This window comes from Zootoca vivipara, chromosome 1 (assembly GCF_965207765.1).
Source record: "Zootoca vivipara chromosome 1, rZooViv2.hap1.1, whole genome shotgun sequence".
Classification (NCBI taxonomy): Eukaryota; Metazoa; Chordata; class Lepidosauria; order Squamata; family Lacertidae; genus Zootoca; species Zootoca vivipara.
This window is the reverse complement of record NC_142582.1, coordinates 25,508,075-25,535,463: the sequence shown is the minus strand read 5'-3', so window position 1 is coordinate 25,535,463 and position 27,389 is coordinate 25,508,075. Positions and strand designations below refer to the sequence as shown.

General features: G+C 42.9%; 1 protein-coding gene across 6 annotated transcripts in view; it reads right to left on the bottom strand.

Moving 5' to 3' along the window:
• The window catches only part of STK39 (serine/threonine kinase 39), a 108,458-nt gene that overhangs the window by 9,956 nt on the left and 71,113 nt on the right, over nucleotides 1-27,389 (bottom strand). For all 6 annotated transcript variants that reach the window (XR_015947844.1, XM_035133106.3, XM_088660816.1 and 3 more), the window contains exons 15-16: nucleotides 7,543-7,595; nucleotides 3,923-3,991 (exon numbers count right to left, since the gene is read on the bottom strand). Coding sequence is in view for 5 of the 6 variants with exons in the window: in XM_035133106.3 (XP_034988997.1) it covers nucleotides 3,923-3,991; nucleotides 7,543-7,595 (122 nt within the window). In the remaining variant the exon portion in view is untranslated. The remainder of the gene's footprint in view (nucleotides 1-3,922; nucleotides 3,992-7,542; nucleotides 7,596-27,389) is intronic.

Sequence of the window (27,389 nt, the reverse complement as noted above, 5' to 3'; positions counted from 1 at the left end):
CAGAAGCTCTGACAAATTTCAGTCCTTATATTTTAATCAAAACAGGAAATGTTATTTGACAACCAATTCCTGTTAACTCAAGGTATCTCCCCTGAAGAAACTACTTTGGGTTTGAAACACAATGATACCTTTGTTTTGAGATAGGACGCAATGGCAGATAGAGGTGCAGATCAAGGGAATGCCTGCAAGTAATCCCTGCAAATTGCACTGTCAGCTAACTGTTAAGAAGAGAAGCCACACTTTGCTCAGAAACATCATAAGGTTAAAAAGAACCTCTGATGTGCACATAAGTGCAGGCACACATTCCTGTATTTCATTCCTTGTTCTGAGCAGAAAAACTAAAAGGGTCAAATGGTTTCTCTCCCGCATTGATTCATTGCTCAAAATGGTCACCTGCCACAGCAGCTTTTGCTTATAAAAATAAAAGCTGTGAGATTGTTACAGGGGGGTCTGCTGTCCAAAATTTAGTTTGGCCCCCAGTTACATTATCAAATTCTCTCTGAGGAATACTAAAGTGAATCCTGGTGATTTGTGAACGAGGTTTTGAAGGGCAGGAACACACAATGTGGAGATCAAGAATAGGTGGGGAAATAAACATCACTATTTTATCCAAGAATCAACTTGAAGAAAATACAAAAGAAAAGGGGGGGAAAGAAAAGAAAAGACACAACCCAAAGCCTTCTGAAACAAGGATAGAGTTATGAAGTTTTGAGACAGAGAGTGCTTTGTGAAAAGGGTTTCTATTGTGTTTTGTATCTCTGGCCATGCATGTTACTGTTTCATGGTTTTCCCATATCTTAACGATTCACAATGCATTAAGGAACAGGGTGGAAATTTGCGCAAAAAAGACATCTAAATTCAATCTTCAGCTAGATGTATGTATCAAGAGACAGAGGTGTAGAAGACGGGGAAATAAATAGGCAGGGAAAATGATGAAAGCAGAAGTGGCAAGTCTTCAGAAGCTTTACAATATTGTCCTGTGCTTTAACTACAAATGCCATTGCAAATTAGGCAGAGACTGTATGCAGACACTTTGATCTCTCTTTTAATATAAAACTGAAGCAAGCGACTTTTACATTACGAAGGCAAACCATGCCATGGAGCAAGTCACTATGGGATTTTTCAAGAGAAAGAATACTGCTATTTTCATATCCTTAAGCAAATTCACTCTTATGTGTCTGACCAACCCGACTGAAGTATGGCGAGAAATTATGTTAAAGTGTGCTATTTCAGTTAACCTTTTATGCCTTTTTTTTTAAAAAAAAAGCACATTGCGCAAAGACTAAACAAACAATTCTTCTTTACTCAAGTCTCACCAGAAGTCGATGTCATATAATATTTCAACCCCTCTTGGTTACCAAGGCATTGTTGTTGTTGTTTAGTCGTTTAGTCGTGTCCGACTCTTCGTGACCCCATGGACCATAGCACGCCAGGCACTCCTGCGTAAGCCCCCTATTATCTTAAATATATATATGTTCAGAGTAAATTCAAAGTGCAAAGTTTGCTGTACAAACTTCACAGGCTGAAGAGGGCACTGGAGAAAATTCCTTCAGTGATATTTTATATTTATTTTACACCAGAGATTTCCCAGTCAGCTTGTCAAAGCCAGTTTCAGTTACCATCTTCGTTACCTATTTATACAGGTGGGGTGCTTAATCTGTAGCCTTCCAGATGTTTGTATGACTCCAGCTACCATCATCCCTGAGAACTGGGCCATGCTGGCTAGAGCTGATGGGAGGGACAGCCAGTCAACACCAAAAAGGTTTAAATTAGAACCAGAGGGCTCAATTTCTCACTTACATAATAAAACCTATGTCTAGACTGAACTACCTGACTACAGGTGGTGGGGGAGGGGGGGTCACCTGACTGGTTAGTTCTCCACACATGCAAGTTTCATCCACGTACCAAAGTTAGGATCAGGAACAAAGGTTCTAACTTAAAAAGCGAGCACACTCATGACCCAATGGCTTGGGGGGTGGGGCAAATAGCAGGTCTGGTGTGTGCTATGGGACATTGTTCCAGATTCCCTCAATGAAGTACTTGGCTGATGCAATAGGAAGAAGAAGGGGCAGAGGTAAATGCTACCTACCATCTTAAACCATTATCTGTCTGCTTCTGTAGCTTCAGAGGTGTGTGTGTGTGTGTGTGTGTGTGTGTGTGTGTGTGTGTGTAGGCAGAGGTTGGATGGCCACCTGTCATGGATGCTTTAGTTGAGATTCCTGCCTTGCAGGGGGTTGGACCAGATGGCCCTCCGAGTCCCTTCCAACTCTACAATTCTATAAAGCCTACTGCAAGATCAAACCTCACAAGGCTTTCACAGAAATTGAGAGTTTTGTCTGCACTTTGGTCTGGTACACAGGCTGAGAGCCTACCTGCCTGCAGACTGTCTTGCCAGAGTGGTGCATGCTCTAGTTATCTCCCACTTGGACTACTGCAACATGCTCTACGTGGGGCTACCTTTGAAGGTGACCTGGAAACTACAACTAATCCAGAATGCGGCAGCTAGACTGGTGACTGGGAGTGGCCGCTGAGACCACATAACACCAGTCTTCAAAGACCTACATTGGTTCCCAGTACGTTTCCGGGCCTTTAAAGCCCTAAACGGCCTCAGCCCTGTATACCTGAATATTGTCTCCACCTCCATCGTTCAGCCTGAGGTCCAGCTCTGAGGGCCTTCTGGCAGTTGCCTCACTGCGAGAAGTGAGGTTACAGGGAACCAGGCAGAGGGCATTCTCTGTAGTGGCACCCGCCCTATCTGACTTTCAGAAGACATCTGAAGGCAGCCCTGGTTAGGGAAGTTTTTAATGTTTGATGTTTTATCGTGTTTTTAATATTCTGTTGGGAGTCGCCCAGAGTGGCTAGGCAAACCCAGCCAGATGGGCAGGGTATAAATAATAAATTATTATCTACTCTGCATGCTTCTCTGCATGCTTCAGCTGAAAAGTGGAATTGCAACATGCTGGTTGCTTTCAATCAGGGTGCTTTGGGAACTGATGGAACCTGTTCCTTCCTTTAAAAAAATAAAGTTAGCTAAACTAAGCTTCTACAGCAGGCATCCCCAAACTTCAGCCCTCCAGATGTTTTGGACTACAATTCCCATCTTCCCTGACCACTGGTCCTGTTAGCTAGGGATCATGGGAGTTGTAGGCCAAAACATCTGGATGGCCGCAGTTTGGGGATACCTGTTCTACAGCAATCCCTGTAGGGGGAAAAAACCTAAGAAGATTGTTTTGGTGAGGAGAAATGTCAGTAAATCAAGACGCACACACCAGTAGGCAAATAGCTTGTATGCATTTTTGGCAGACACTGGGAATTTCCCCCCCTTTAGTGAGTTCATCCAATAGGCCCTTCTCTTTCATTTGTTGGATCTCCTTCTCATGTCTATGGGGGACACTGGAAGGTTATGAGAACCATAAAGAAACCTCATTTTTCTTAGGGACAGGATGTAGTTGCCCAAAAGATATGTTGGAACCTTTTGTAAGTCCTATTTCCGTGAAAATCTCGGCCTGAAATGTTCTGGGGTGGATTTTTTTTGGGGGGGGGGGAATCAGAAGAGAAGAAAACCTCATACTTTTAGAAGCATATGCATAGATCCTAACACCACAATACAGAAGAGTTCCAACTGAAGCTGAACATTTTATGTTACCAAACAAGCAAGAATTCCACCAGGAGGCAGAGATAATCACTGAAGCTAAATAAAAATATCTCAGTTAAACCACACTGAAGTACCATATTGCTTATTTACATTAGAAAACATGCTGAGGATTCCTCCCTTGAGAATCGATGGTAGTCAATAAGTTTTGATAACACGGGTCCATTTTGTGCAAAACCAAAGAATAAGAGAGGTTGTGAATGGGCTCTTATCCATTTAACCATACTGAGTTACAGCAACAGTGTAATTTCAAAACGAAACATGATTTACCTATGACTACATCGTGGCCGTCAACCAGGCCTGCAGAGAACAGCTCTTGAGAAACGCCATCTGCTGTGTCTGTGTGGAACGTGAAATGAATATGTATTAGTCATAATTAAACGGGGGGGGGGCAGACAAAAAAAATCAATAAGCCAGGGCAATTTGTTATAAAAGTAGTTTTAATCTATGGACGCCCGTTACCAAAGGGTGCTTAAAACTAAAACTTATTTTCATTATATTTTCATTAAAGGCACCACGTACTTCACCACTGATAGTTCTCTCATTTTCTACACACATTCAAAAGCACAGGGTTAATTGTTTAATTCTTCACCCACCCTATAAAGCTCCTTTGTTTAAGCCAGTGGAATTCCTCCTCAGCCATGTAATTAGGTATCCACGTTGTAATGAATGTGGGAAAGTTAAGGGAGCCTATGAAATAAACAGGGCCTGAGAGCCACAAGGTCTTTCTCCATCCCTCACTTTTAATAGAGCTTTCAGTTCAGGACACAAGGAGCAGCTAGACCCAAATTCATCAACAGCTTCGGAAGCAAGCATTTGCACTGGCTCGACGTAAAAGTATTGCCGGGGGGGGGGGGAGAGAGACAACGCTCTAAACAATTTTCTCCCCCTGCAAAGGATGGATACGATCCTGCCCTACAGGTACTGAGTAGCGTATAAGACTTCCAAGACTTCCATGATATGTGTAACCCTTCAATGCTATAAAAAGAAAATAGAAAAATTCCTTCCAGTAGCACCTTAGAGACCAACTAAGTTTGTCATTGGTATGAGCTTTCGTGTGCATGCACACTTCTTCAGATATTTCTTGATGCCACAATAATAAAAATAAAAACCTAAATGGATATGCAAGGAGAGAGGCATGTGGACAGCTGGGTCTTTTAAAGTGTTTCCACCACAGAAGCTCTAGCAGCCATATAAACACATGCTGCTGCTGTATTTTTTTACCTAAGTGACTTATGCCTTCAGCCCTCAGATTTGCTGCAACAAAAACTTCAAAAAAGGAAAGTCCTGTTGAGTGCATCGTTCTCTTTCATCCAGGCAATGAAGTCCAAGTTTACCGTTTACTTGGTGAAAAGGTTAAGCTTGAACAGCTTTGGATAAAGCCTTTCATCATACTATATCGTTCATAGTATGTATATTGAAAGTGCTTAAGTTCATCAAGATGGCTTTGGGAAGTGTGTACGCTTTTAAGGCAGGCCCACAGTTTATGCAGCAACTGCAAACTGGATAGCTCAGCTGGGTACAGCGTGGTGCTGATCATGCCAGGATTGCAGATTTGATTCCCATATGGGACAGCTGCATATTCCTGCATTGCAGTGGGTTGGACTTGATGATCCTCAGGGTCCCCTCCAACTCTACAATTCTAGGATTCTATGAACTGCCATGTGCAAACTGCTACTTCCCATCACAAATGCAATGTTCCAGGGTTTTCAGACATTGCACAGCATTGCAGGCGTACTTGCAGCAATTCTGTCTACCGTTTAAAGGCAGATGCATGCTTCAAATACTTGTTTCATCATAACCAGGGTTTGTGATAAAGGACATGTGTTCTGCAGAGAATGTGACTCTGTTCTTAAGTACTGCAAATGGCTTGACCATAGCTGTCAGAGGGTCGTCATGGCTACTCTAGAGTAACTCCACTTGAGTCCAATTTGTCTTTAAAGACTTTTATTGTGCAAGATATTTACAGTGCAGAGACAGCTTAAAACATGACCTCTCATTCCGAATCAGAATCCGACAATGGCGTACGTCTGTTCTTACGCCAGCAAAGTAGTCGGGGCACCCCAAAACACCTCCCCCTTGACCTGCGTTGCGGCGCTCTCCTTAACTCTTGTGCCGGAAGGAGAGATGCCCTCTCAGTCTCCTCCCTGAGCGGGCGGTGGCAGGGCTCTCCAGCACCCCTGAGCTCTTGCCTGCATCTCTCCGCCACCCGAGCTTTCCTGTTGTTTCTCAAGCTGATTTCTCTTTTCCTCCGAGTCTTTCCCCTCCCCCCTGGCTGCTTCAGACCCACTGCTGCTCCCTGTGCTTGGCGAGGTGGACGTTAGGATGATGGGGGCTGGCTCCTTGTAGGGAGTCATCCTTACAATAGCAATAGGCATTAGGGGTGCTGTATGGACCATTATAACAAAAAGGGGTCAACCCCCGGCTAATATCTATCTTGGCTTGAATTGCTGTATCACCACCAAATGCCATTATCACCCAAAGTTAGCAGCGCAAGAAACAAACATACTACAAAAAAATACACCTGCTGTATCTTGGTGTTCCCAATAGAATTTTCTTACCAAAAACCTCTAAGGTTTCAATGTAGCTCCTAATACCTAAACAGTCCTAGTCAATCTATTCATATGCGACATTTTCCACATGAAAGGCAGCTTAGAAAAATAACAGCCTAAATGAAAGACTCCTAATAGGTAATCAAACTTGCAATCTCCCTACAGCGCTAACAGCTCTATAAGTAACAATTCATTTTAAATATATTAAATAAAATTAAGTGAGCATAAAAACTTACCAACAGGCCAATTAATATCCAAAAGTAGTACTAGAACTAGCGAACAGCAACTTGCAACTTCCCCACCCGACTTTTTCAGAAGGTTCAAATGGCCAGAACTATCTTCTGCAGCCCCTCCCACTTTGAAGCAGTGGCCCAAAGAGGCGTAGTTTGCACAATCTTATCACTATTGCCTGGGCATTCACTGACCAGCTTAACTGGCAACCTGCAACTGTGGCATTGTGCAAGAGGCAGCATGGAAAAAGCTGTACGAGAAGATGACTGCCTTTTTAGCAATCCAAGGAAGTGTGGATTCATGCAACACAATTCCAAAGCCATTTTCTTACACGCAGACTTCCTCGAAGTAAGGAATCTTGATGACAGGAACAATGCCATCAAGGCAAGTTGCCACAATGGCACTTGGGAGATGGCGGCTTTACACGCAATGCAGTCAATTCTTCCCCGCCCCCTGGGTTGCAAATGTGCCCATAATGAGAAGTCAACTGTGCTGAAGCTTAGTACCCAAGATGGTCCCATGTGGTACCTTTGGGGCACATCGATAAGGAGTCAGCTCACTAGCCAAAACATCCTGCAGAGATGAGAAGAGCTACAACACTGCAGTGTCTCCCTGCAATTGGAACTGCTAGATTGCACTCTAAGGGGTCAGTTACTAGAATCTTCACTGCCGAGGCTCCCACACTCTTTATATTCTGCCCTGCAGTTAACAATTTTTACATAGCCATCACTTATTGGTATGCCACAGCAACTCATATGCTGCACAACTCTGAGGTCAGTTATCAGCAGGATTGCTTTGAACTGCGCACTTCATTACATTAATTTTCAGAGAGACTGACAGAGTGCTCTCTTTCTGGTCCTTTCCTCTCTCTCTCTCTCTCTCTCTCTCTTTAGTATCCTCTACCTTGAACCAAAACACTCCACAACTATGCCACTAAAAATTTACACACTTGGCACTAGTTTTGTTTCAGTTAAGTAGCGTAATATAAAACATTGGGCTGGTACAAGCGATTTCACAGAGCTAATTTATATTAAACTATAAAGCAGAAATCAATTTCCGAAATACCATTTGGAGCCATAAAAGCATAATTTCAATTAAAAGTCTTACCTCTGCCTGGAGTAAACTCAAATCGTATGTCATTAAGTTCCTTTCTGGAATTCCTGGAGGGAGAAAAAAAGGAGCCATGGTAAACACATCAAAATGTAATGAAGTGCAAGCCTTGTGCATTCCAAATGTATTCAAGCTTCATAAATAAGTTGCTATTAATATGTAGGCACTATTTTGCAGTTTTATGGCCTCGTCTTTCCCCAAGTGCATCACAAATGCACAAGGGCATCAACACAAGGGAAAACCGGGGGGGGGGGAGGAGTTTAACCATATTGCATTTTTTTCAGATCAATCTAAAATTACACACTTTTACATTCAGTTTTATGAGCATCTATTTTTTTTTAGAAAAAAGTATGAGAGAGAAATAAGTTTTGTTTTGTACCATGAAGAGTATAAATATAACTCAGCACTCTCTCCCTGAATAGCAAAGGGCTAGATTACAATAAGAAAACTCACTTCAAGTTCCTCCAAGTTTTTGTCTTGTATTTCTACCCTTATTTCTAAGTGCAACTGTGCTTATACATAAGCTTAAGGCACAGGTGGAAAACCTGTGGCCCTCCAGATGTTGTTGCACTCCAATTCCGATCAGAAAAGCCAATGGTCAGGAATGATGGGAGTGGTAGTCAAATAATATCTAGAAGGCTGAAGGCTCCCCACTCATACATTGCGAATTCTATACTCTGCCGCTGAAATATGGGGGCCAGCCATCATAAGGAGCTGAATCCACAACACTCTGCCGCCCCCAAAGCTTTCAGGCGTTCTTTTGAGACTTTATTTTCACAGCATCACTAAGCTGAAGAGGAGTAAGGTTAAACGAGGAGGAAGAAAACAAACAATCATCACAGAATCGAATTCAAGAGAGAAGTGCTATCACTTGCCCAAAAACACAGAGTAGAGCACTTACAAGCACGCCAAAGTCAGCAGGTTAAGTTATATTTCTCTTTCAGTTTTATAAGCTGAGCTTTCAACAACAAAGGTGACAAAATTAGTCTGCACATCTGTTTTGAAAAATGCTGCCCTTTTGATGTAACGGGAACGTAATACGTAGGGCTGCCTCTGAAGACGGTTTGCAAACATCAGCTAGTGCAGAATTCAGCGGCCAGGTTGCTCACCGGAGGAAGACGGTTTGAGTATATTACACTGATCTAGTCAGTTTCCGGGCCCAATTGAAAGTGTTGGTTTTGACCTATTAAAGCCTTAAACGGCTCAGGACCATAATACTTCAAGAACCGCCTATTTCCATATAAACCTACCAGACCCCAAGATCATCTTCTGAGGCCCTTCTTTGTGTGCCTCCTCCCCATGAGGTCCAGAGGATGGCAATACGAGAACGGGCCTTTTATGCAGTGGCTCCCTCTTTGTGGAATGCTCTCCCAAGGGAAGTTCACCTGGCACCTTCATTATACACCTTTAGGGACCAGGGAAGGAAAATGTTCCTTTTTAACCAACTTTGGTTGATGTCCTATGCCCTTTTGAAATGTTGGGGTTTGGGGGGGGTTTACTGGGTTGTTGTTTTTGTTTTGATTATATATTTTGTGGTTTTATATTTTGATTTTGTTCTGTGAACCGCCCTGAGACCTTCGGGTATAGGATAGTATATAAATTTAATAAATAAATTTAAAAACATTAAAACATTTTTAAAAAAACAATTTAAGGAACGGGCTGCAAGAAATCACTTGATTTCAGCCTTGAGGTCACATATGTAAAATCCAACTAATCAGCAGGACTATTCGGGGGTGGGGGAGTGAAAACCAGCTCACCTGGGGGAAAGTTGGATCACTGGGTTTATCAGGCATCCCCAAACTTCTGCCCTCCAGATGTTTTGGACTACAATTCCCATCTTCCTCGGCCACTGGTTCTGTTAGCTAGAGATCATGGGAGTTGTAGGCCAAAACATCTGGAGGGCCGCAGTTTGGGGGTGCCTGGTTTAGCTACTTCCCAACAGTGTCCTTTACTATGGCTGCCTCTCACACCTGTGGGCACGTAGATTGCCGAAAGGCCACACAGTTAAGGCCATGGCTCAGGCCATGGCTCAGTCGTGGACCACATACAGTGGTACCTCGGTTTATGAACTTAATCCGTTCCGAAAGTCCGTTTTTAAACCAAAACCGTTCTTAAACCAAGGCACGCTTTTCCTAATGAGGCCTCCCACCACCGGTGCCCTTCCACCATTTGGATTCCGTTCTTAGACCGAGGTAAAGTTTGCAAACTGGGACTCTACTTCAGGTTTTGCAGAGTTCGTAAACCGAATCAAACAGGGCTGTTCTTAAACCGAGGTACCACTGTACTTTGCATGTAAAAAATTCAAAGTTCAATCCATGGCATGTCCAGGTACACCTGAGACCAGGCATCCCCAAACTTCGGCCCTCCAGATGTTTTGGACTACAATTCCCATCATCCCTGACCACTGGTCCTGTTAGCTAGGGATCATGGGAGTTGTAGGCCAAAACATCTGGAGGGCCGCAGTCTGGGGATGCCTGCCTGAGACATACTCCCTGAACCCCTGAGGAACTGCTGCAGTATAGATAATACTGAGGTAGATGGATTAAGGCAGCAGCTTCCAGTGTTCCTCAAGTCCTGCTCCTGAGGACACATTTCATTGAGAGAAAACCTCCTCTCCTCACCTTCCACTAAAAAAAGAAAAAGGTATTGTGCATATAGATAGCCCCAGAGTAGCACGAGACTAATTTCACTCCTCTTCCTTCAAGTCATGGCGATAGGTGTTTTGCTAGTACCATAAGAAGTTTGGTAGCGCACTGATTTTGTAACACCTTTGTATGTAAGAATGCATATAACATAAGGAGATATTAATCCTGGCAATCCCTTCTAGAATACGCCTGAAGGTGGGCAGGTAGTTAACATTAACATGTTTCTATTTAATTACATTATTTATTTTAACATTTTTGCTGAGTTCAGTGTCAATCTGATGTTTAACATGTGTGCCACACACAACGTAAACATCTTTTATGTTCTGATAATGCAGCTAATTCTGCACTTCCACTTTCATATTGATTGACACTTTCCCATTTGTCAATAAAACAATCTCCTTTGCCTGAGGACAGAAGTGGGGGCATAGGGAGAGGAGAAAAGAAGACAACCATCTCATTTTGGAAACAGCAAGTGGGCAAAGACCAGATACAAACATAATTGCTGTAGCGCACTTTTTCCCCCCCTTCTCCTGGCGAATAGCTCAATCTGCTTGAAAAGCTAATAGCAGTGAAATGTGTTTTGCGGTCCATTATTCTTCTGTTCCTCAGCATGGAAACTGTAAGCAGACTCATATTTCAGTGTACCAGGCCATGAAGTCTTGCTGTGGGAAAACTAAATCCAACATCCAGGCACGCTCAGCCATGACTCAGAACTATTATCACTTGCTAAACACATATTAAGAAAATGTCACACCGTCACAAAAACAGGATCACGCAAGAACAACAAAAATGGATTGGCAAGACAACAGATACAACTTCTGCAAAATGAGCGCAGCAAAAGAAGTATCCAGCTGCTAAGTGTAGCAGGCGCGATTCAAAAGGTGAATTAATTTCTTGTTATCCCGTTCTTTAGTCAGACCAAATGGATATTGCATAGAGCAGTATTATGAAGCCAAACAAGCATGCAGAACTGTTTCGATTAGTGAGAGGCAATGGTAAAGTTCATTTGCTGCCTTCAGTAGCTCCAACCATTAAACAGAAGGTTTCTTTTATTTTGAAGGGTGGAAAGTACTGCAGGAACTTTTCAGAGCCCACAGGCAATATCAGATCTGCTCAGAAGATGCTGGAGAGAGGGGACTTTAGCTGAAAGCCCCATATATTCACTTGCATCTGGACTCACACAGGTGTCCCTACCGTATGAATATTAGAGGTGGAGAGAGAAGCAAATGGGGCTTCTTGATTCTCTCCTTACAATTTAAGAGTATGAGCCAATGCAATATGCAAAAAATAAAATATGACTTTGGATGCTGAAAGGGCAGCAGTATACATGCAGGTGTATAACGTGAGTTACTGAGCTATCCAAAAAAAGTACTGAGTTCGATTTACCTTAATAAATTGCATATGTGATTTTTAAAAAGAGAGAGAGGGAGAGGTGTTGAAAAAAAATGAAATTGATCATTCACACAGATAAAAGTGGCAAGGTTAAAAACAAAAATTTAAATGTCTTACAGCACAAAGTGAAATCCCTCAATGCAAAAATAAAAAATGCCCCTCAGTACTGTCCACCAAGAAGAGACTATTGACTGTAATTTGCAACTTATAGCTTCAGGGAAATTAGGACCTCCTGCACAAACGCTTGACTTATGCTCTCTGTGGTACCCCGAAGTTCTGTTTTCACAAACCCGGAAACAATAATCTCTCTGACCTTGGTGTTTCTACATGCATTCTGTGTGCAAGGCGGAATTGCCAAGGCCCATAGTCGGGGTTTTGAGATCTTGCTTCCTAGGCTTTCCATTCTCTGGCACAACCCAAAAGCTAAACTGTTTGTCCAACAGCAGAGACCCTCTGGTACAGTCCATAAACACTGTTTTAACATAAAACACCACACCCACCTACCCAACTGAGGAGGAATTGTGGCACCCCTACACTCTCAAGACCGGGGAGAATATTGGTGGGTGAGGATATCACAGTGTTTGTAGATCTCCAGATCTCTCCCTGTGTCCAGGAGGAGTTTTGGAAAGATGTTTGTTTCATCTGAATCTCAGTTCCTTTTTTGCTCTTTTTTGTACTCCTTGAGATAGCTAGCAGTTACAAGAAGTTACAAGAAGAGGCACCACTAATCAATGAACTGTGGTTAAGAAACAGGAAAGACAGGCCATGTACAGCTTGCAAAGGATGTGATAAAGGCCACTAAAGGGCACAGAAAATAGAGGGACCAAGACTCCTTTCAGGGTAGATGAAGCCGAATGCAGATTTTAAGAAAGACAAGTTTGGGCCCAGTGCGCAGAACATGTTGGTACAAGCATTAGGGAGGGCAGTAAATGTGTGGCCCTATGAGGGAGTCAAATGCAGCCTATGAGCAATGGATGGCAGAGAGCTATCTTGACTAGATGCTGCTGAGTACCTTGTTGGCGCAATGATTGCTTAGCCAGTCACACTCCTACCGGAACAGCAGAAGTTTCTGCCAAAAGGCTACATGGCACAATGGTGTGTGCGAGATCCATTTCGGCAACGACACCTGCCTCCAATAAACCCCATTCTTCTGTTTCCCAACAATCCTTCCATGGCCAGTCCTTCTGATCACTTGAGAAAGGCTGATCATGGGATAAATGACATTACAACAATGACTTAAAAAAAGGAGAGTGCCTGTAATTAGGAGGAAAATCTCTAGTGGGCTGGATCAGAAGTGAGGGAGTGTGCCCGCCCCAAACATCCCTGGACACCCACATTCAGAGGGTGTGATGCTGGAATAGAGGCAATTCACCCAAAATTCACTGTATCTAGGCCATCACACAGTCAATTGCCAGATTTTGTGTGGAAATTGACCATGTGAAATAGGCCTGAGTGGGATGATTTTACTCTGGTGGATTCTGTTCAGTGTTTATTCCCCTGCACAGACAGCTAGAGACATCAGAGGTGAGGCAAGCTGGCTCGCAATCCCCTCCAATGAGAGGAATCATTGGATCCGGTTGAATACAGCTTAAATACATAGTGCAATTATTCTTTGAAAAACTCCAGGAAAACTCTTTAAAAAATGATGCACTGTGTTCCCTGGTCTTTGCAAACATGATTTTCCTTCCCAGCTTCTAAAAATGCACTTGAAATGCAAGAGCAGCAAATAATATATTTCTTTTTCTATGTCTCTGGCACTACAAAGCTGAATAAAATTGAGTCTAAAAATGGGATTTAAACCAAGGTACATAAAACCCATATATACTTCAGAATAGCAGTGTTCTATAACAATTATTTGGGCAAAGTGCTTATATTAATCATTCATTACTTAGAGAAGAGCCCCACTCTAAAATAATTCACTCGGCAAGGATATAGTAGGAAATTACTTGCATAGTTCCATATCTATATAGAAAAATATTGGCTACCAGACAGCTGCATTATATTTCCTTATTCCAGCTTAATACCAAGAGTCTTACTGATTTTTGGTCATTTCTCTTTTTATAGACAGGCTCATTCATTCCCATTTTTAAATGGACTGAGTCCTCACACATAAAAAATATCTGGAACTCGCATTCATACTTCAAACTGACAGGCTCCCATGTACATCAGCACTTTTACTCAGTTCCCTTGTTATAAAGATTTAGAATGTAACATTTCTTACAAGGTAGTCCATTTTCCCCAACCTCCATTTTATCTTGTCCCTTCCATAATTCCTTCCATACCCTGACCCTGTGCACTCTGCATGCTGCCTGTCCTTCCTCTATTCAGAGCATCTTTCCCTATACACAAACTTAGTGGGACTGATAGTGGCTGGAATTACCATTCTTCCCTTCCAGAAAAAAAGATTGGCTCCAACCATATTCCACACTACGCAACTGGAGCAAACATACGTGCCTTGGTATGCAATCCAAGGCTGCAATCCTATGCACACCTACCTTACAAGTAAGCCCTGGAGCAAAGTATGTGCAATATACTCGGAGTCGAGAGTGAATTTCATGCTCTTTATTCAGCTCATAGTCATCCAGGAGAAGAGCAGAAGAAGAATGCCCTTTTCCAAAAACCATCTGCTTATATACATTATTTGCACAATGGGCTTTGCGTGATTGGCTACTTCAGGGCTACACCTGTGGGCCAATCAGTTTGTGGATTGACTTCTGCCAGCAGCCTGATTGGCTGCTCCTGCAGGCCAATCAGGTTGTGGATTGACTTCTGCCAGCAGCCTGAATGGCTGCTCCTGCAGGCCAATCAGGTTGCGGATTCATTTCCACCTGGAGTTGGATTGGGTGGCTCCTGCGGACCAATCAGACTGCTGATTCTGGATGCTATTGTTCTATGATTCAGCTCAGTACATAACAGTATGCATAGGATTGTACTTCATGGCCTCAATCCTAAACTTTAAAATGGCAAGTCTTGCTGAACTCAGTGTGACATACATCTGGGCAAACACTCTGCAGATCAGACTGTACGGCTGGACACATTTCACCCCGCAACCCGAAGTGCAAGCTTATTCCACTGTCATCTCCAGCCATGCAGATTTCCAGCATTTTGTAGTGGCAGTGCTTCAAAAATCCTCGAAGCCTGTTAAGGCTGCAAACAAATGTTGCATAAAGGGATGAGCATGCACACCAGATGAAACTATCAGGCCGCATAGATGCCGTTTGTCTCCAATTCTCATGGGTGTCATCTGCCTCCAGCCTAAGACGTGCCATAGTCTAGCATGGAGTCTTCATGAAATAAAAGCACTCGGGCTAATGTCTGATGTGGCGTACTTTCATTTCACTTCCCCAGCTCCTCGTAAAAAGGAGGAAAGGGGAGAATTTCAGCTAACAGTGTAGCACAATGGCTGTGCTTGCCATTCACAACGCTGACCTCTCTACAAGAGGAAAGTACTGTAAAATGCAAAAACAACATAGCCTCTAGCTGTTGAATACTACCAAACAGTACACAAACCAATAAACTCCTCCAGTGGGCTAATTCTACCTTTCTATGTGGAGGCAGCATTTGCAATTTGTCTTTTTATTATCCAAGAGCTCTGGGTAAAATAAGTTGGGGGAAAGATCGCATGATCTCAACAGACAGAACCACCAATTAAATGTAAAGATACGTCTGGAGTTGCCATGAATCTCTACTCGTTAACTCTCACTCAGCTGGAAACGAATCACCGCTGGGATTGAACCCAGCAACAATTGGAGCCACAACACCTCAGGCCCAACACAAATCCCTCCCTGTGCACACAGCTCTCTGCAATGCTAATGTGAAGACGCAGTTTTATACTTAGCTCTAGTTAGACCTAGGAGGGTGAACGGAATAGCCTTTACAATTACATACCTAAGGAAAAGAAAATTCTTTTATAATCCCCACGCAACAGGGAACTGATGGTGTTCTCTAACAACATGCCTTTTGTGATGAATGTGAGACCATTACTACACATTGCGGATGAATCCACATGGCTACTTTACAATCATTGTGTTATCTGCTACACATATTAGGTAAGCCTCACACCCCAAGCAGCAGCTAATGAAAATATTTGACGAGAACTTAAAGCATATTTCTATGTATTCTAGCTACCCAGCATGTAGTGTATATAAAACAAATAAAACCGTGAATCCAGAAGACGGGCTTTGCAATGCAAACATGTCCATGGGCTAGACCAGGGATGGAGAGCCTCAGGCCTAAGAGACCAAATGGGGACGTCCAGGCCCCCCCTATCTGACCCTCTGATGATGCTGGCTACACCCCTTCTCCTCAGGCCACATCCTTCATTGGCCCTGTTTCACCCCACAAATGGTTTTGCCTGGCTGGAATGTGCACACAAACTCTGATAATGCTTCTTGCCTGCCTGGATGGATGGATGGATAATGGAGGGTTCTGTGAGTTTGTGTAAATACTAGCCTGCTGCACAAAGATGAAATTTACATTGATTGCTCTGCCCACTTCTGCTGCTGACCCCACACACAACGAGCACATGACCCTTGGAAGGCTGCTCAGAAAGGATGTGGGGCTTGGGGTGAAAAAGTTCACTGCAGCTCATAACACTAAACCATGGCTGCTTTTGCATATAGTGCCAAACCAATATCTTGTTCCAGCAGACTGATATCAAGACCTAAAATTGTAAAGGCCTATAGCTAAATGTATATTAACATACAACCAGTTCCACAACCCTTTGGAGATTTTTTTTTGGGGGGGGGGCGCAGCGAGAAGCAAAAATCACTGCCCCCTCCCGCCATTTCATATTTCTCCCAATTTGCAGAAGCTCTTGTAGAACACCAAAGGTTGAAATAATCTCACTCTTATTCTTCATCATCATTAGGCTCTTACAAAAATCCAGACTTTAATTTCTCTAAATTATCCACTTAAAATGATGGCTGTCCTCTGTGATTGAAGGTGGCAGATCGCCTGTAGATGTTATTGGCTTGCTCAACAGTGCTGAGATTCCATAACGCCGGTTTCAATATCGTTTAGTTCTGCTAATTTCAAACACGTCATTTGAAACCCGGTCACCCCAATTTGGCACAGTCACTGCCTAAGTGTTCTCAACACCAGTGACTGTTATGATGAAAGCTATCAGAACACACCACTAACTCAAGTATGTCCAAAGTCTGTTGAAGATCAGTGGCATTGTTTCAAGGGCTCTCTGACTATGTTTCAAGATTTGAAATCACTCTGCTTGGAAAATGTGGGCAGGCACACATGGTGCTTGCCTGTTCAATGTTGGTACAACTAAGTCAATATTCAGCATTCCTCAGAACAATTGGAGCAAGCATTGATAGGCTTTATGAAGTCAACTTGCTTCCAGTGTTTCAACCAGAGGTTGCAGTCTTGCATCCCCTGAACCAGTGAGCTTCTTCGCACACGAAAACCCACAAAACATTGAATCTGGAGACTCACTGGGAATATGATGGGCATATTTGAACCTTTAAGGAATTACTGGTAGACCTGAAGAAGTGTGCATGCACACGAAAGCTCATACCTATGACAAACTTAGTTGGTCTCTAAGGTGCTACTGGAAGGATTTTTTTATTTTGTTTTGACTGCGTCAGACCAACACGGCTACCTACCTGTAACTGGTAGACCTTGTTTGGGCATTAGGGTAAAGTTACCAGATTTTTTTTCAATGAATCCTGGGACACTTTTCAACTTCAATGGATTTTGTATGGGGACTGATTTGTAAACCCGGGGACCGTCCCCGGGAAACGGGGACACCTGGTAACCTTACATTAGAGTAAGATGCGGCTTTACTTGGTGGTGCTGTATGTCTCTTCAATAGAAACAAGGAATTTGATAGAAGACATTGCCTTCCCCCTAATGAGGTTCAAATGAGAACTCCCAATTTACAGTTGCTCAAAATTATTGGGCTTTCCATCTCCTGTGTGTGTACAGCCTGCATCTGTGGAAGAATTCAGACAGCAAGGAACTTCATACAAATTGGAATACATCCTGTCTTCCTCTCAATTTGAGCAAAGAATATAAATATTATGGAACAGCCAGACCAATCTTTATGAACAGGCTGTGATTTGTGCCCATTCCCTGGGAAGATAGATTGATTCCTAAACCATTCTGGGTAGCTTTGTGAGGGGAATAGGGGCCTCTGAGCAAGTCTCTGCATCCTAAACAAACACCTCCCAGAATTCTCTGGTATAATACTACTTTAAACATGAATTTACCTTTAAAGCCCTAAACAGCCTTGGTCCAGTATACCTGAAGGAGCGTCTCCACCTCCATCGCTCTGCCCGGACACTGAGGTCCAGTGCCGAGGGCCTTCTGGCGGTTCCCTCGCTGAGAGAAGCCAAGTTACAGGGAACCAGGCAGAGGGCTTTCTCGGTAGTGGCACCCGCCCTGTGGAACGCCCTCCCACCAGATGTCAAAAAGAAAACCAACTACCAGACTTTTAGAGGACATCTGAAGGCAGCCCTGTTTAGGGAAGCTTTTAATCTTTAAGAAATTAGTGTATTTTAATATTTCTGTTGGAAGCCGCCCAGAGTGGCTGGGGAAACCCAGCCAGATGGGCGGGATATAAATAATAAATTATTATTATTATTGTTGTTATTATTATTATATTATTATTATCTCCTGAGAAGGTGATGTCAAGAACATGTCAAGCACAGGTGGTCTTTAAAACCATGTCTCTAAATCAACCGCCCAACTCCAGGGTGAATTTATTTAAATCAAATCAATTTAAATCACTAGTCAGTAAGACTTGATTTGAATAATTTTTTTTACAGAAATACTCATTCTTGCTGGTATAATCTTAATATTTGCAACCAGAAGATTTCATTTTTGGAATAATAAATTTTCAGAGTAGTTTTTACAGTTTTATCAAAAATTACTGATTTGGTTATCCTATTAGAAATACATAGACAGATAATTATGAAATTATTGTGAGGTTTAATAAGTTAACTGTTCATATTTGGACAACTTTTCTGCTGTACTTTATTGGAAGGAGAAAAATAATCATTCCCTTAATAACAATTTAAATAATTTATTTAACTAAGACAATAACATTATAGGATATGTATCCATGCTTATTAACTAATGTAGTTAAACAATATATTTTTTTAAACACACCCTTAGACTGAGTTTTAGCACACATGATAAACTTAAAACAAATCCTTATTTCCTGATGAATACCCTTTGGACTATAATGTAACTTACATAGAAAACGATCTTTAGAAATATTTTTCCACTGAAAGCATTTTATTTTAAAAATCCAATTTAATTTTTTTAAAAATACATTTATTTATTTATTTATTTATTTATTTTTATCATTTATTTTTCTCCACCCTGCCCAATCCTAGTCCTCCTTCACCCATATTTACGTGGATACTTCCTTCACCAAAAGATTACTGGCAATGCCTGGTTGACAAACCCTGGTTGCCCACCCTTCCACACACAACATACCATAGGTGCCAACTCCTGGATTGAAAAATCCGGGATCGGCAGCGGGTGCGGCACCAGAAGTCGCGCTGTGGCCATTTTGGAACTGGGCAGAGTGGCACCGGAGGTCGCTTCTACGCATGCTCTGCCCATTTCCGAAATAGCCGCAGCGTCAGAAATTGCTTCTGCGCATGTCCAGAGACTCCAGACATCCGCAGAAGGAGCCTCCCCGGGCCGGTAAGAATCTGGGGGATTTACGGGGTGTGTTTTTTTTTAATCCAGGCTGCCAGCGGGAAACGGCTGGAAAAACGGGGGTTTCCCGGGGAATACGGGAGACTTGGCAGCTATGGGCATAACCTGGCACTTTGTCCACAGAGTAAATCCTGACCCTTCCTCCTTGTCTGTCAAAACATATTCCATACTTACTAACCTTATTCCTCTCACAATATGGCTATTGAGCACCCCTCTGTCCACAATCCAACATAATCCCACAGTATGGTCTGAAGGCAGATGAAGCCACTGCCTTGGCCGAGTCAGAGCAGGTCTTGCCAGCTTGAGAGTGACAGGATGGATGCCACCCAATGGGTTCCATTAGGGAAGAAAGGCAGGATTTGCACACCGCAGGAGACCAATCTTTATCAGTTATGAAAGCTATTTGGCATTCTCCGCATGTAGCCATGGGTGGAAGTTATGTACAAAGTGTGTATGTAACGCCTAGGGCATTTGCACTGCGATGCACTTGGGTCAAATGGGAATGCAGCCATTTTTCCTGTCATGGAAACGAGGCAGTTATCTGCATGTGAAACACCCAAGGGCTCTGGCCCCAGTCTCTCTCTCTTTTTTTTTTTAAATATTTTTATTAATTTTCCAATTAAAACCAATTATATCACATTCAATATTTCAAATTATACACATATATATATCAATCCAACCGAATGTTATGCCAAATCATCTAAAAAAATTTTTATTTGGGTTCCCATGCTTCAAGAAATTGGGAATTCCTCGCAACCGTCCACTGCCGTCTTTTTTCTAAAGTTCAAATCGTCCTCCAAGTTCATAATAATCCAGATCTTCCCCTTACAGTCACATAGATGTTTTCCACTCAACCGGTTGTTTCCCAGCTGCTGAGATAAATATCAAACAAAGTTTCACAGATGTTCTTTCTCCTGTGTGAGTTAATCAGTCCAGCCTCCCCATAAATCTTCTTAGTGGAGCTCCCTGTTGCGTCGAAGCAGCTCGAAGCAGCGCCATCTTGAAAAGCTCAAATCACTTTCGATTTCTCTCATAGCTATGAAGATTTACGATCTTTATAGAATTTACAGCTTTTCCAGGCAGGAGACCCAAACATCAAACCATAAACTCTTGGTAAATTAATGGATCTCCTTGCCCTATAGCTGAACTTAGCTTCAGGTCGCTGCTCCAATTTAAAGTGCGTCACAGCTCATAAATCCTCCGAACGCGTCCAGAACTCCTTCCGTCCGACTAGGGGGGGGCTTTTCTCATCGGCAACTCCACATCTTTAAAAAATATGCTCAGTAACAACAGTTATAAAGTTCAACTCACACAGTCTTTTGCTTCTCTTTCGCTCCAAACAAGCCAGGACATCGCGTCCGGGAAGGTACGAGGCAACATATATGAAAAAAAATAAAAACTCACTTCCCTTATCGCTCCGTCCCCATCAATCCTTCTTCCAGATGTAGTACAGCCTTTGACTCCTCTCCCTCAGCAGCATAAATTTCTCAGCAGTAAACAGCGCTTCTTCCCCTCCTTCTGAAGTATGTCCATAGATTTAAGCCTAATTATCTTCTTTAACCATGGAAATCCCCGCCATGCAGATTAGCGTCCGGGAGTCCTGGCCCTCATAAGTGCTTTTCAGCCCAAGCTCCCCCCACTCCATAAACAGTCGGAGTGGGTCTGGGGGCATCGCGGGCCAGCGGCCCCTCTCCGTAACCCCCGGAGAGGGTAGGGGGTTGCCATTTACTCCCCTAGCAACCGCCAAATTCCTTACGAAGGTCAGAGAGATGGAAAACAGGTCCGCCATTCCTGCCGGCGGAAACCAGAACCTCCGGCTCTGGCCCCAGTCTCAGCTCAACTCTGGAAGAAAATCAACTCTGGAAAAAAGCTCTCCACACAAAAAATCTAGCCTTAAAGTAAAGGATTCATCTGGCAGCTGCCTTAAATTAGAAGCAAGCAAGCTGAAGAAGGGGCTGAACACTCCAGTAGAAGGAAGCCGGCTCCAATTACCCATCCCTCCTCTTCAGCTCTTTCTTTCCTCCCTGCCCATCCCTCTCTCGCACTGCCAATCTTCCTCTAGCATCCCCTACTGTGACTGCATCAAAAATTTCTGTATTGTTATATACACAGACAGCATTTCTGAGGGGCGGCGGTGGGGAAGGAACAGTAATTTGGCTATAAATTACTGCTCTTGTAAGCTCCAGCTCCTCTTTCAATTTTTTCCTAAACCTCTTTTATAATTGCATTTACTTTACTTCTTTTCATTCTGGAAATAACTGGCAAAAGTTAAACACGGTCCTCATTATTAGGTAACGCTTGTGGGGGCAAGCTACTATATTAAGCTTCGGATGCTCAAAAAAGTTTTGCTCCCAAGAACAGAAGATGGGGAAATGCAAAATTAATCTTTTACAGTTCTCCCAACTTCTATTTCAAGGCTACTGTAATGAGTTCACTGTCTCTCTGGATGGTGATTTACTGATAGAGTGTCACAAAGTCAATTTTACTATAAGATATGTTATCATGGTTTGATTTAAGTTTTTCTGTTCAGGGAAACCTTGATAAAAATGATGCAATACACCTAAACTGCAAGGTGGAAGGAAAGTCTTTGTAGAAGTAAAATCAAAGTGAACTGAAAATAACTTTGCATTAGAATTAACTTTTTGACCATTTCGATTAAGCTGAAAATAAGCAGTGTACATTTTCTGGTGCAAATTTCAACATGAATGTTATGCTGAAGTTTCATCATGAATGTCACTCGTTTCAGTTACTGCCAATAACTGCATCTCAGGGGCAGAGTTCAGAGGATCATATCTTAGAATCACCATTTTCATCTGAGATATGAATGAGTCTTTTGACTGTACACACGGGTGATTCATGCATCAATCAAGAGTAGAACTAACCATATTTTCCAAGTTTATTCAAACTGGAAAACCACGGTGAATGGCTTTGGAAAAAGCCAAGCCATTAGATCAGTTTAAAACCGTGGGAAAAATGTGATTCAATTCCATCTCTTCATTACGGTCAATGACCAGTAATGGGGACAAGGCGAATGCAATTGTATCACAGGTAAGTGAAACTACAGGGAGATGTTATTTTGGGCTGCAATTCAGACTCTGCTGAAACACACAGTTTTGGCCCCTCAAAGATCTGTTCACAGATCTCTTATCTCTTAGCCAGGCACCCCCAAACTTCGGCCCTCCAGATGTTTTGAACTACAATTCCCATCTTCCCCGACCACTGGTCCTGTTAGCTAGGGATCATGGGAGTTGTAGGCCAAAACATCTGGAGGGCCGCAGTTTGGGGATGCCTGCTCTTAACTATTTCCATAGTTTAAAAGGCAGTATATAAATAAAGTAATGTATGCACAGGTCTGGATTATAATCATTTTATGAAAATAAGTCCAACTCAGATTACACCAGATACTTTAAAGCCATTAAAAAGGAACCTTGGAACTTGTCAACTGTACTCTAGGAACACCTGTCTTAGTTCCTGCAGCCAAAACAATCACTATATTTTAGCTGGAGTCTTCTGGATCTGTGAAAATACCAAACAAGCCTAGAATTTTAAAATGCTTTGAAAAATAGTAAAATGCATTGTACCAGCTCTTGGCACAGAGTCCTCCTCTGTGTTGAAAGGGACACAGGTGGCACTGTAGTCTAAACCACTGAGCCTCTTGGACTTCCCGATCAGAAGGTCAGCAGCTCAAATCCCCATGACGGGGTGAGGTCCTGTTGCTTTATCCAAGCTTCTGCGATCCTAGCAAGTTCAAAAGCATACCAGTGCAAGTGGATAAATAGGTACCGCTGTGGCAGGAAGGTCAACAGGATTTCCATGTGTTTTGGCTTCCATCACAGTTCTATTGCACCAGAAGCGGTTTAGTCATGCTGACCACATGACCTGGAAAGCTGCCTGTGGACAAACGCTGGCTCCCTTGGCCTGAAAAGCGAGATGAGTGCCGCAACTCCATAGTCGCCTTAACTGTCTGGACTTGACTGTCCAGGGAACCACCTCCTCTGGCACAAGCTATATATTACATTTTTGTCACAAAATGCCAAGAAACAAATACAGTGGTACCTCGCAAGACAAATGCCTCGTGCAACGAAAAACTCGCAAGACAAAAGAGTTTTGCGTTGTGCAAGGGACTCGCAAGACGGCGAGGTTTTCTATGGCTGCCACTTCGTCTTGCAAAGCGCAGCCATAGAATGTAGCGCAGGAAGGCGGCAAAGGAAGATCAGCTGTCAGCGCGGGAAGCTGACAGCTGATCTTCCTTTGCCGGGGGGACGGAGCCGAAGCGCGGTGCTGCGGTGGCTGCCCCTGCCTGTCTTCCCCGAGCCAAGGGGAAGACAGGAGGTGGCGGCCTCCGCAAGCAGCGTCCGCTGCGCTTCGGCTCCGTCCCCCGGAGCCGAAGCGCAGCGGTGCGGTGGCTGCCCCTCGCCTGTCTTCCCTGAGCCAAGGGGAAGACAGGCGGGGGCAGCCACTGCACCGCCACACACAGCCGGCATGGGACGGTGCTTCGGAGAAGCGCTGCGCCTTCTCCGAAGCCCCGTCCCATGCCGCCACCAGTCCCCCGGAGCCCATAGGAATGCATTGATTAAGTTCCAATGCATTCCTATGGGAAACCGCAACTTGCAAGACGAATTTTTCGTAGGACGAATTGAGTCCTGGAACGAATTAAATTTGTCTTGCGAGGCACCACTGTATAAGCAAGTCAAGCAATTAAAGCTGGAGCTCAAATATTTTAGAAATATTCCTGGATCCCAAGAACAGAATATATTTCCCCCCATTAACAGACATACTAGCTCTTGAAGCTTGGAGAGTAAAGTGTTTCAATTAATTACTGTATGCAGCACCAAGTCACATCTAAACCCAGAAGCATAGCAGCTGCAATTCAATTTTCTCTAGCTACTAGTGTTTCTTTGGTAGCAGGATGCGAACCTCTATATGGAGAAACGGTCAACATAGCAGCTTTAAGGGCACACCAGGCCAGCCTGTACAGACAGATAAAAATCTGTGCCTTTTGCCAAACATCAAAATAATTCATTTATCAAATTGTTAGTCCATGGCCACAAGGCAGGGCAGGGGAGAGAGTCTTTCTGCGTTTCACAACAGGACTCTTTACAAATTACATGGAGTGCAAGTAGAGAGCGTGGCTGGGATTGCACTCAGGAACACTGCCTCTCATGTACACTTGAAAACCACAAAGTGTAGGCTTTATGGGTGCGATCAGGGTCCCTGCATGATCAGGAGTACCAATCACGGGTACAGGGATACCATTTGCAGTGGAACAGCACTAATTCTGCTAGCGTTTCCTTTCTGCAGCAACCAGCATGAATTCAACCAAACCCCTACAATTTTTGCAGCAATAACAGATGTAAGAGAAGCATTACTAATACTGAACTGTGCTTCGCGCCGAGCCTAGGAAATGGCTTTAGAAAAGTTTGCCGCTCTTAAAAGGAAAACTAATCCTTTTAAGAAAAGATTCAGTCATTAAAGAATTTAAAGCAATTTTTAAAAAGGGAAGCCAAAATGGGATTTGATTACCAAGACACTTCTCCACCCTTCGCCCTTGTGTGTATATGTGAAGATCGATCACAAAAGCATAGGAATTTCCAGGAGAATGTGTTTAACATGCAATGGTTGGATTACTCCTTGGCAAAAACTCATTAGACTACAGCCAGCTCTTAGTGGAAATTCTTCAATGTGCTTTTCAGGTCACATCAACGACTTGATTTAACTATCAGCTCAGCAGGTGGCGGCACAAAATTTCTCGGGAGGAAAGTAGTGGAGATGGGTAAAGCCAAAAACCCTAGATTTTAGCTGCTTGAACTCGTGTTAATACCAACTCAACGCAGCGCATTACAAAGCAAACCGTATAAAACCAAGAGATTGAGGTAGTGAGGGTACAAAATATAAGTGCTTTTCTCCACGAAGAAAGGGCTGATGAAAGCAACAGATAGACTGAATACAATTTATAGTTATAGCTTAGTGTGCTCTCAGCTTTTGTTAATGGCAAATAGTTTCAGTACAAAGGCTTTAAAAAAGACGAGAAGGAAACAACCCCACTAAACCCCCATCTAGGAATAGCAAAATCAGTTTGTGCCATTCCTATGCTGGCTGTAGCACTTTCCTTTAACATATAAAATAGCAAAAATAAAACTCCTTATCTTGGACTGCCATTGTAAATTTGGCAGGAATAGAAATATTGCCTGCCCTTTCCTTCTACAAGATGAATGCACACAGAGTTCTACAGAGTCTCACAATCTGTAATAGTCCCAAAAGGAGTTACAATAAAATTAAATCTCTTTCAAGCACTGCTAAAATACTATTGGTATGGAGGCAGAGCAAAAGAGTAAATAAAGAGACTAACAAAGCAATTTTAAGCAGGTTTACTCAGAAGCACGTTTCTCTATATCTAATGGGTCTTACTCCCATAGAACTGCTTAAAGCAGGCATCCCCAAACTTCGGCCCTCCAGATGTTTTGGACTACAATTCCCATCATCCCTGACCACAGATCATGTTAACTAAGGATCATGGGAGTTGTAGGCCAAAACAGCGGGAGGGCCGCAGTTTGGAGATGCCTGGTTTAAAGGGTATTTTTGTTTTACAATCAAGAGGGGTACATTTTGTATAACATATACTACTGTGTCCCGTCAGCACAAGGATTTTCACTTGCACAATGGGACTTCCTCCCCCTCTCCTCCTGCCACACCCTCCTCAAATTAGCTCCAAAGAGCTAAGGGAACCCTGAGAAAAAGTTTCAGGGGACACGGGAGGGGACAAAACAGGCGACAATATTCCATTGAGCAAGGAGAAATTCTTCCACTGACGAAGAAGAGACCTAGAGCTACGATGGATTCTGCCCTACATTTATAGTGCATAATTGGAATGTCTAATGAAAGCTTTTTCATCATGACACCAGGATAGGTAAGCTACAGGAGAAATTTCAAAATGCGATGACCTGTTGAGATCAGGGGGAAAGAGAATTTAGGTCAGGAGGAAGTGAACACGTGAACCTACAGCATTTTCACTATCTCCCAGGGCGTGGGAGCGCAAGGTTGACTAGGAAGAGAAAGCCCAAGTGACTTTTGCTTCCATTTTTAAATACTCTCCCCCTCCCCCTTTTTCTTTTGCATTATTGACAAAATGAGGAGTTCATCTTGTGACAAAATACATGTCAAATACCTTCCTTCATACATGGGAAATGCAAAAGAAGTCCTTATCTTAGCAACTACTGACTGGGCTGGTTCCAGAAAGCTTGCAGAGGACCACATCACATGAGAAACTAGCGGAAAGATCTTTGGACATGCAAAGAAGATGGGTGGTAGTGAGTTCTTCTGTATCACTGATTAATCTCATTGCTACAGTTAAGAGACCAGTACTCAATCTTCCCACAGTACATTAGGAATAACCACTTCCTTCCATTGAAAGAAGGAATAAGATGTAGATCAACACGAAAGAAGTTTCAGTTCCCAAAGTTATTTTAGGTTAGCTAAAGAGAAAAACTAGGTTAGGTCTACATGAAAAGCATGTTAAGCTAGTTTTGCGGAAATTAATTAGGCCTCTGAAAAACTTGCTTGTTAAGAAGCAATTAATAGACTACAGACTCATTTTCTTAAAATGGAAATCAACTTTTGTCTACTGCCAAAAAAAAAAAATAACTATAAAGCCTGACACCATATTTGTATCATTTCCTAAAAGGCTAAATGTTCTTTGAAAATATATCAGTCATTTTTTCCCCTGCAGCTGCAGATCAAACCTGCCCAGTAAAAATGTTCTGAACAGGCGAGTTGTAATACAGCCATGGTTTATTTCCGTCAGAGGTTGACTGCTGAAGTGTGAAAGAAACTCATTAAAAATCTCTCACTGTGATCCTGCAATGGAATGAAAAAGGCAGGCAGGCGGGGGGGGGGGGAGAAATACTTAATGAAGGGTACCCTTAGCCTGGAGCTACAGTCATATTCAGTTATTTCTCTCCCCACCCCCACCCCCACCCCTTCCTCTTTTAGTAAGCAATTAAAAGAGAGCAATTAATCAAGGAATTGCCATTCATACCGAGAAAGGATTGTGTGAACACTTAGTTTCTGCTAATGTTATTAAAGTTAACAATACTGACCCCCACCCCACCCCACCAAGTCTAT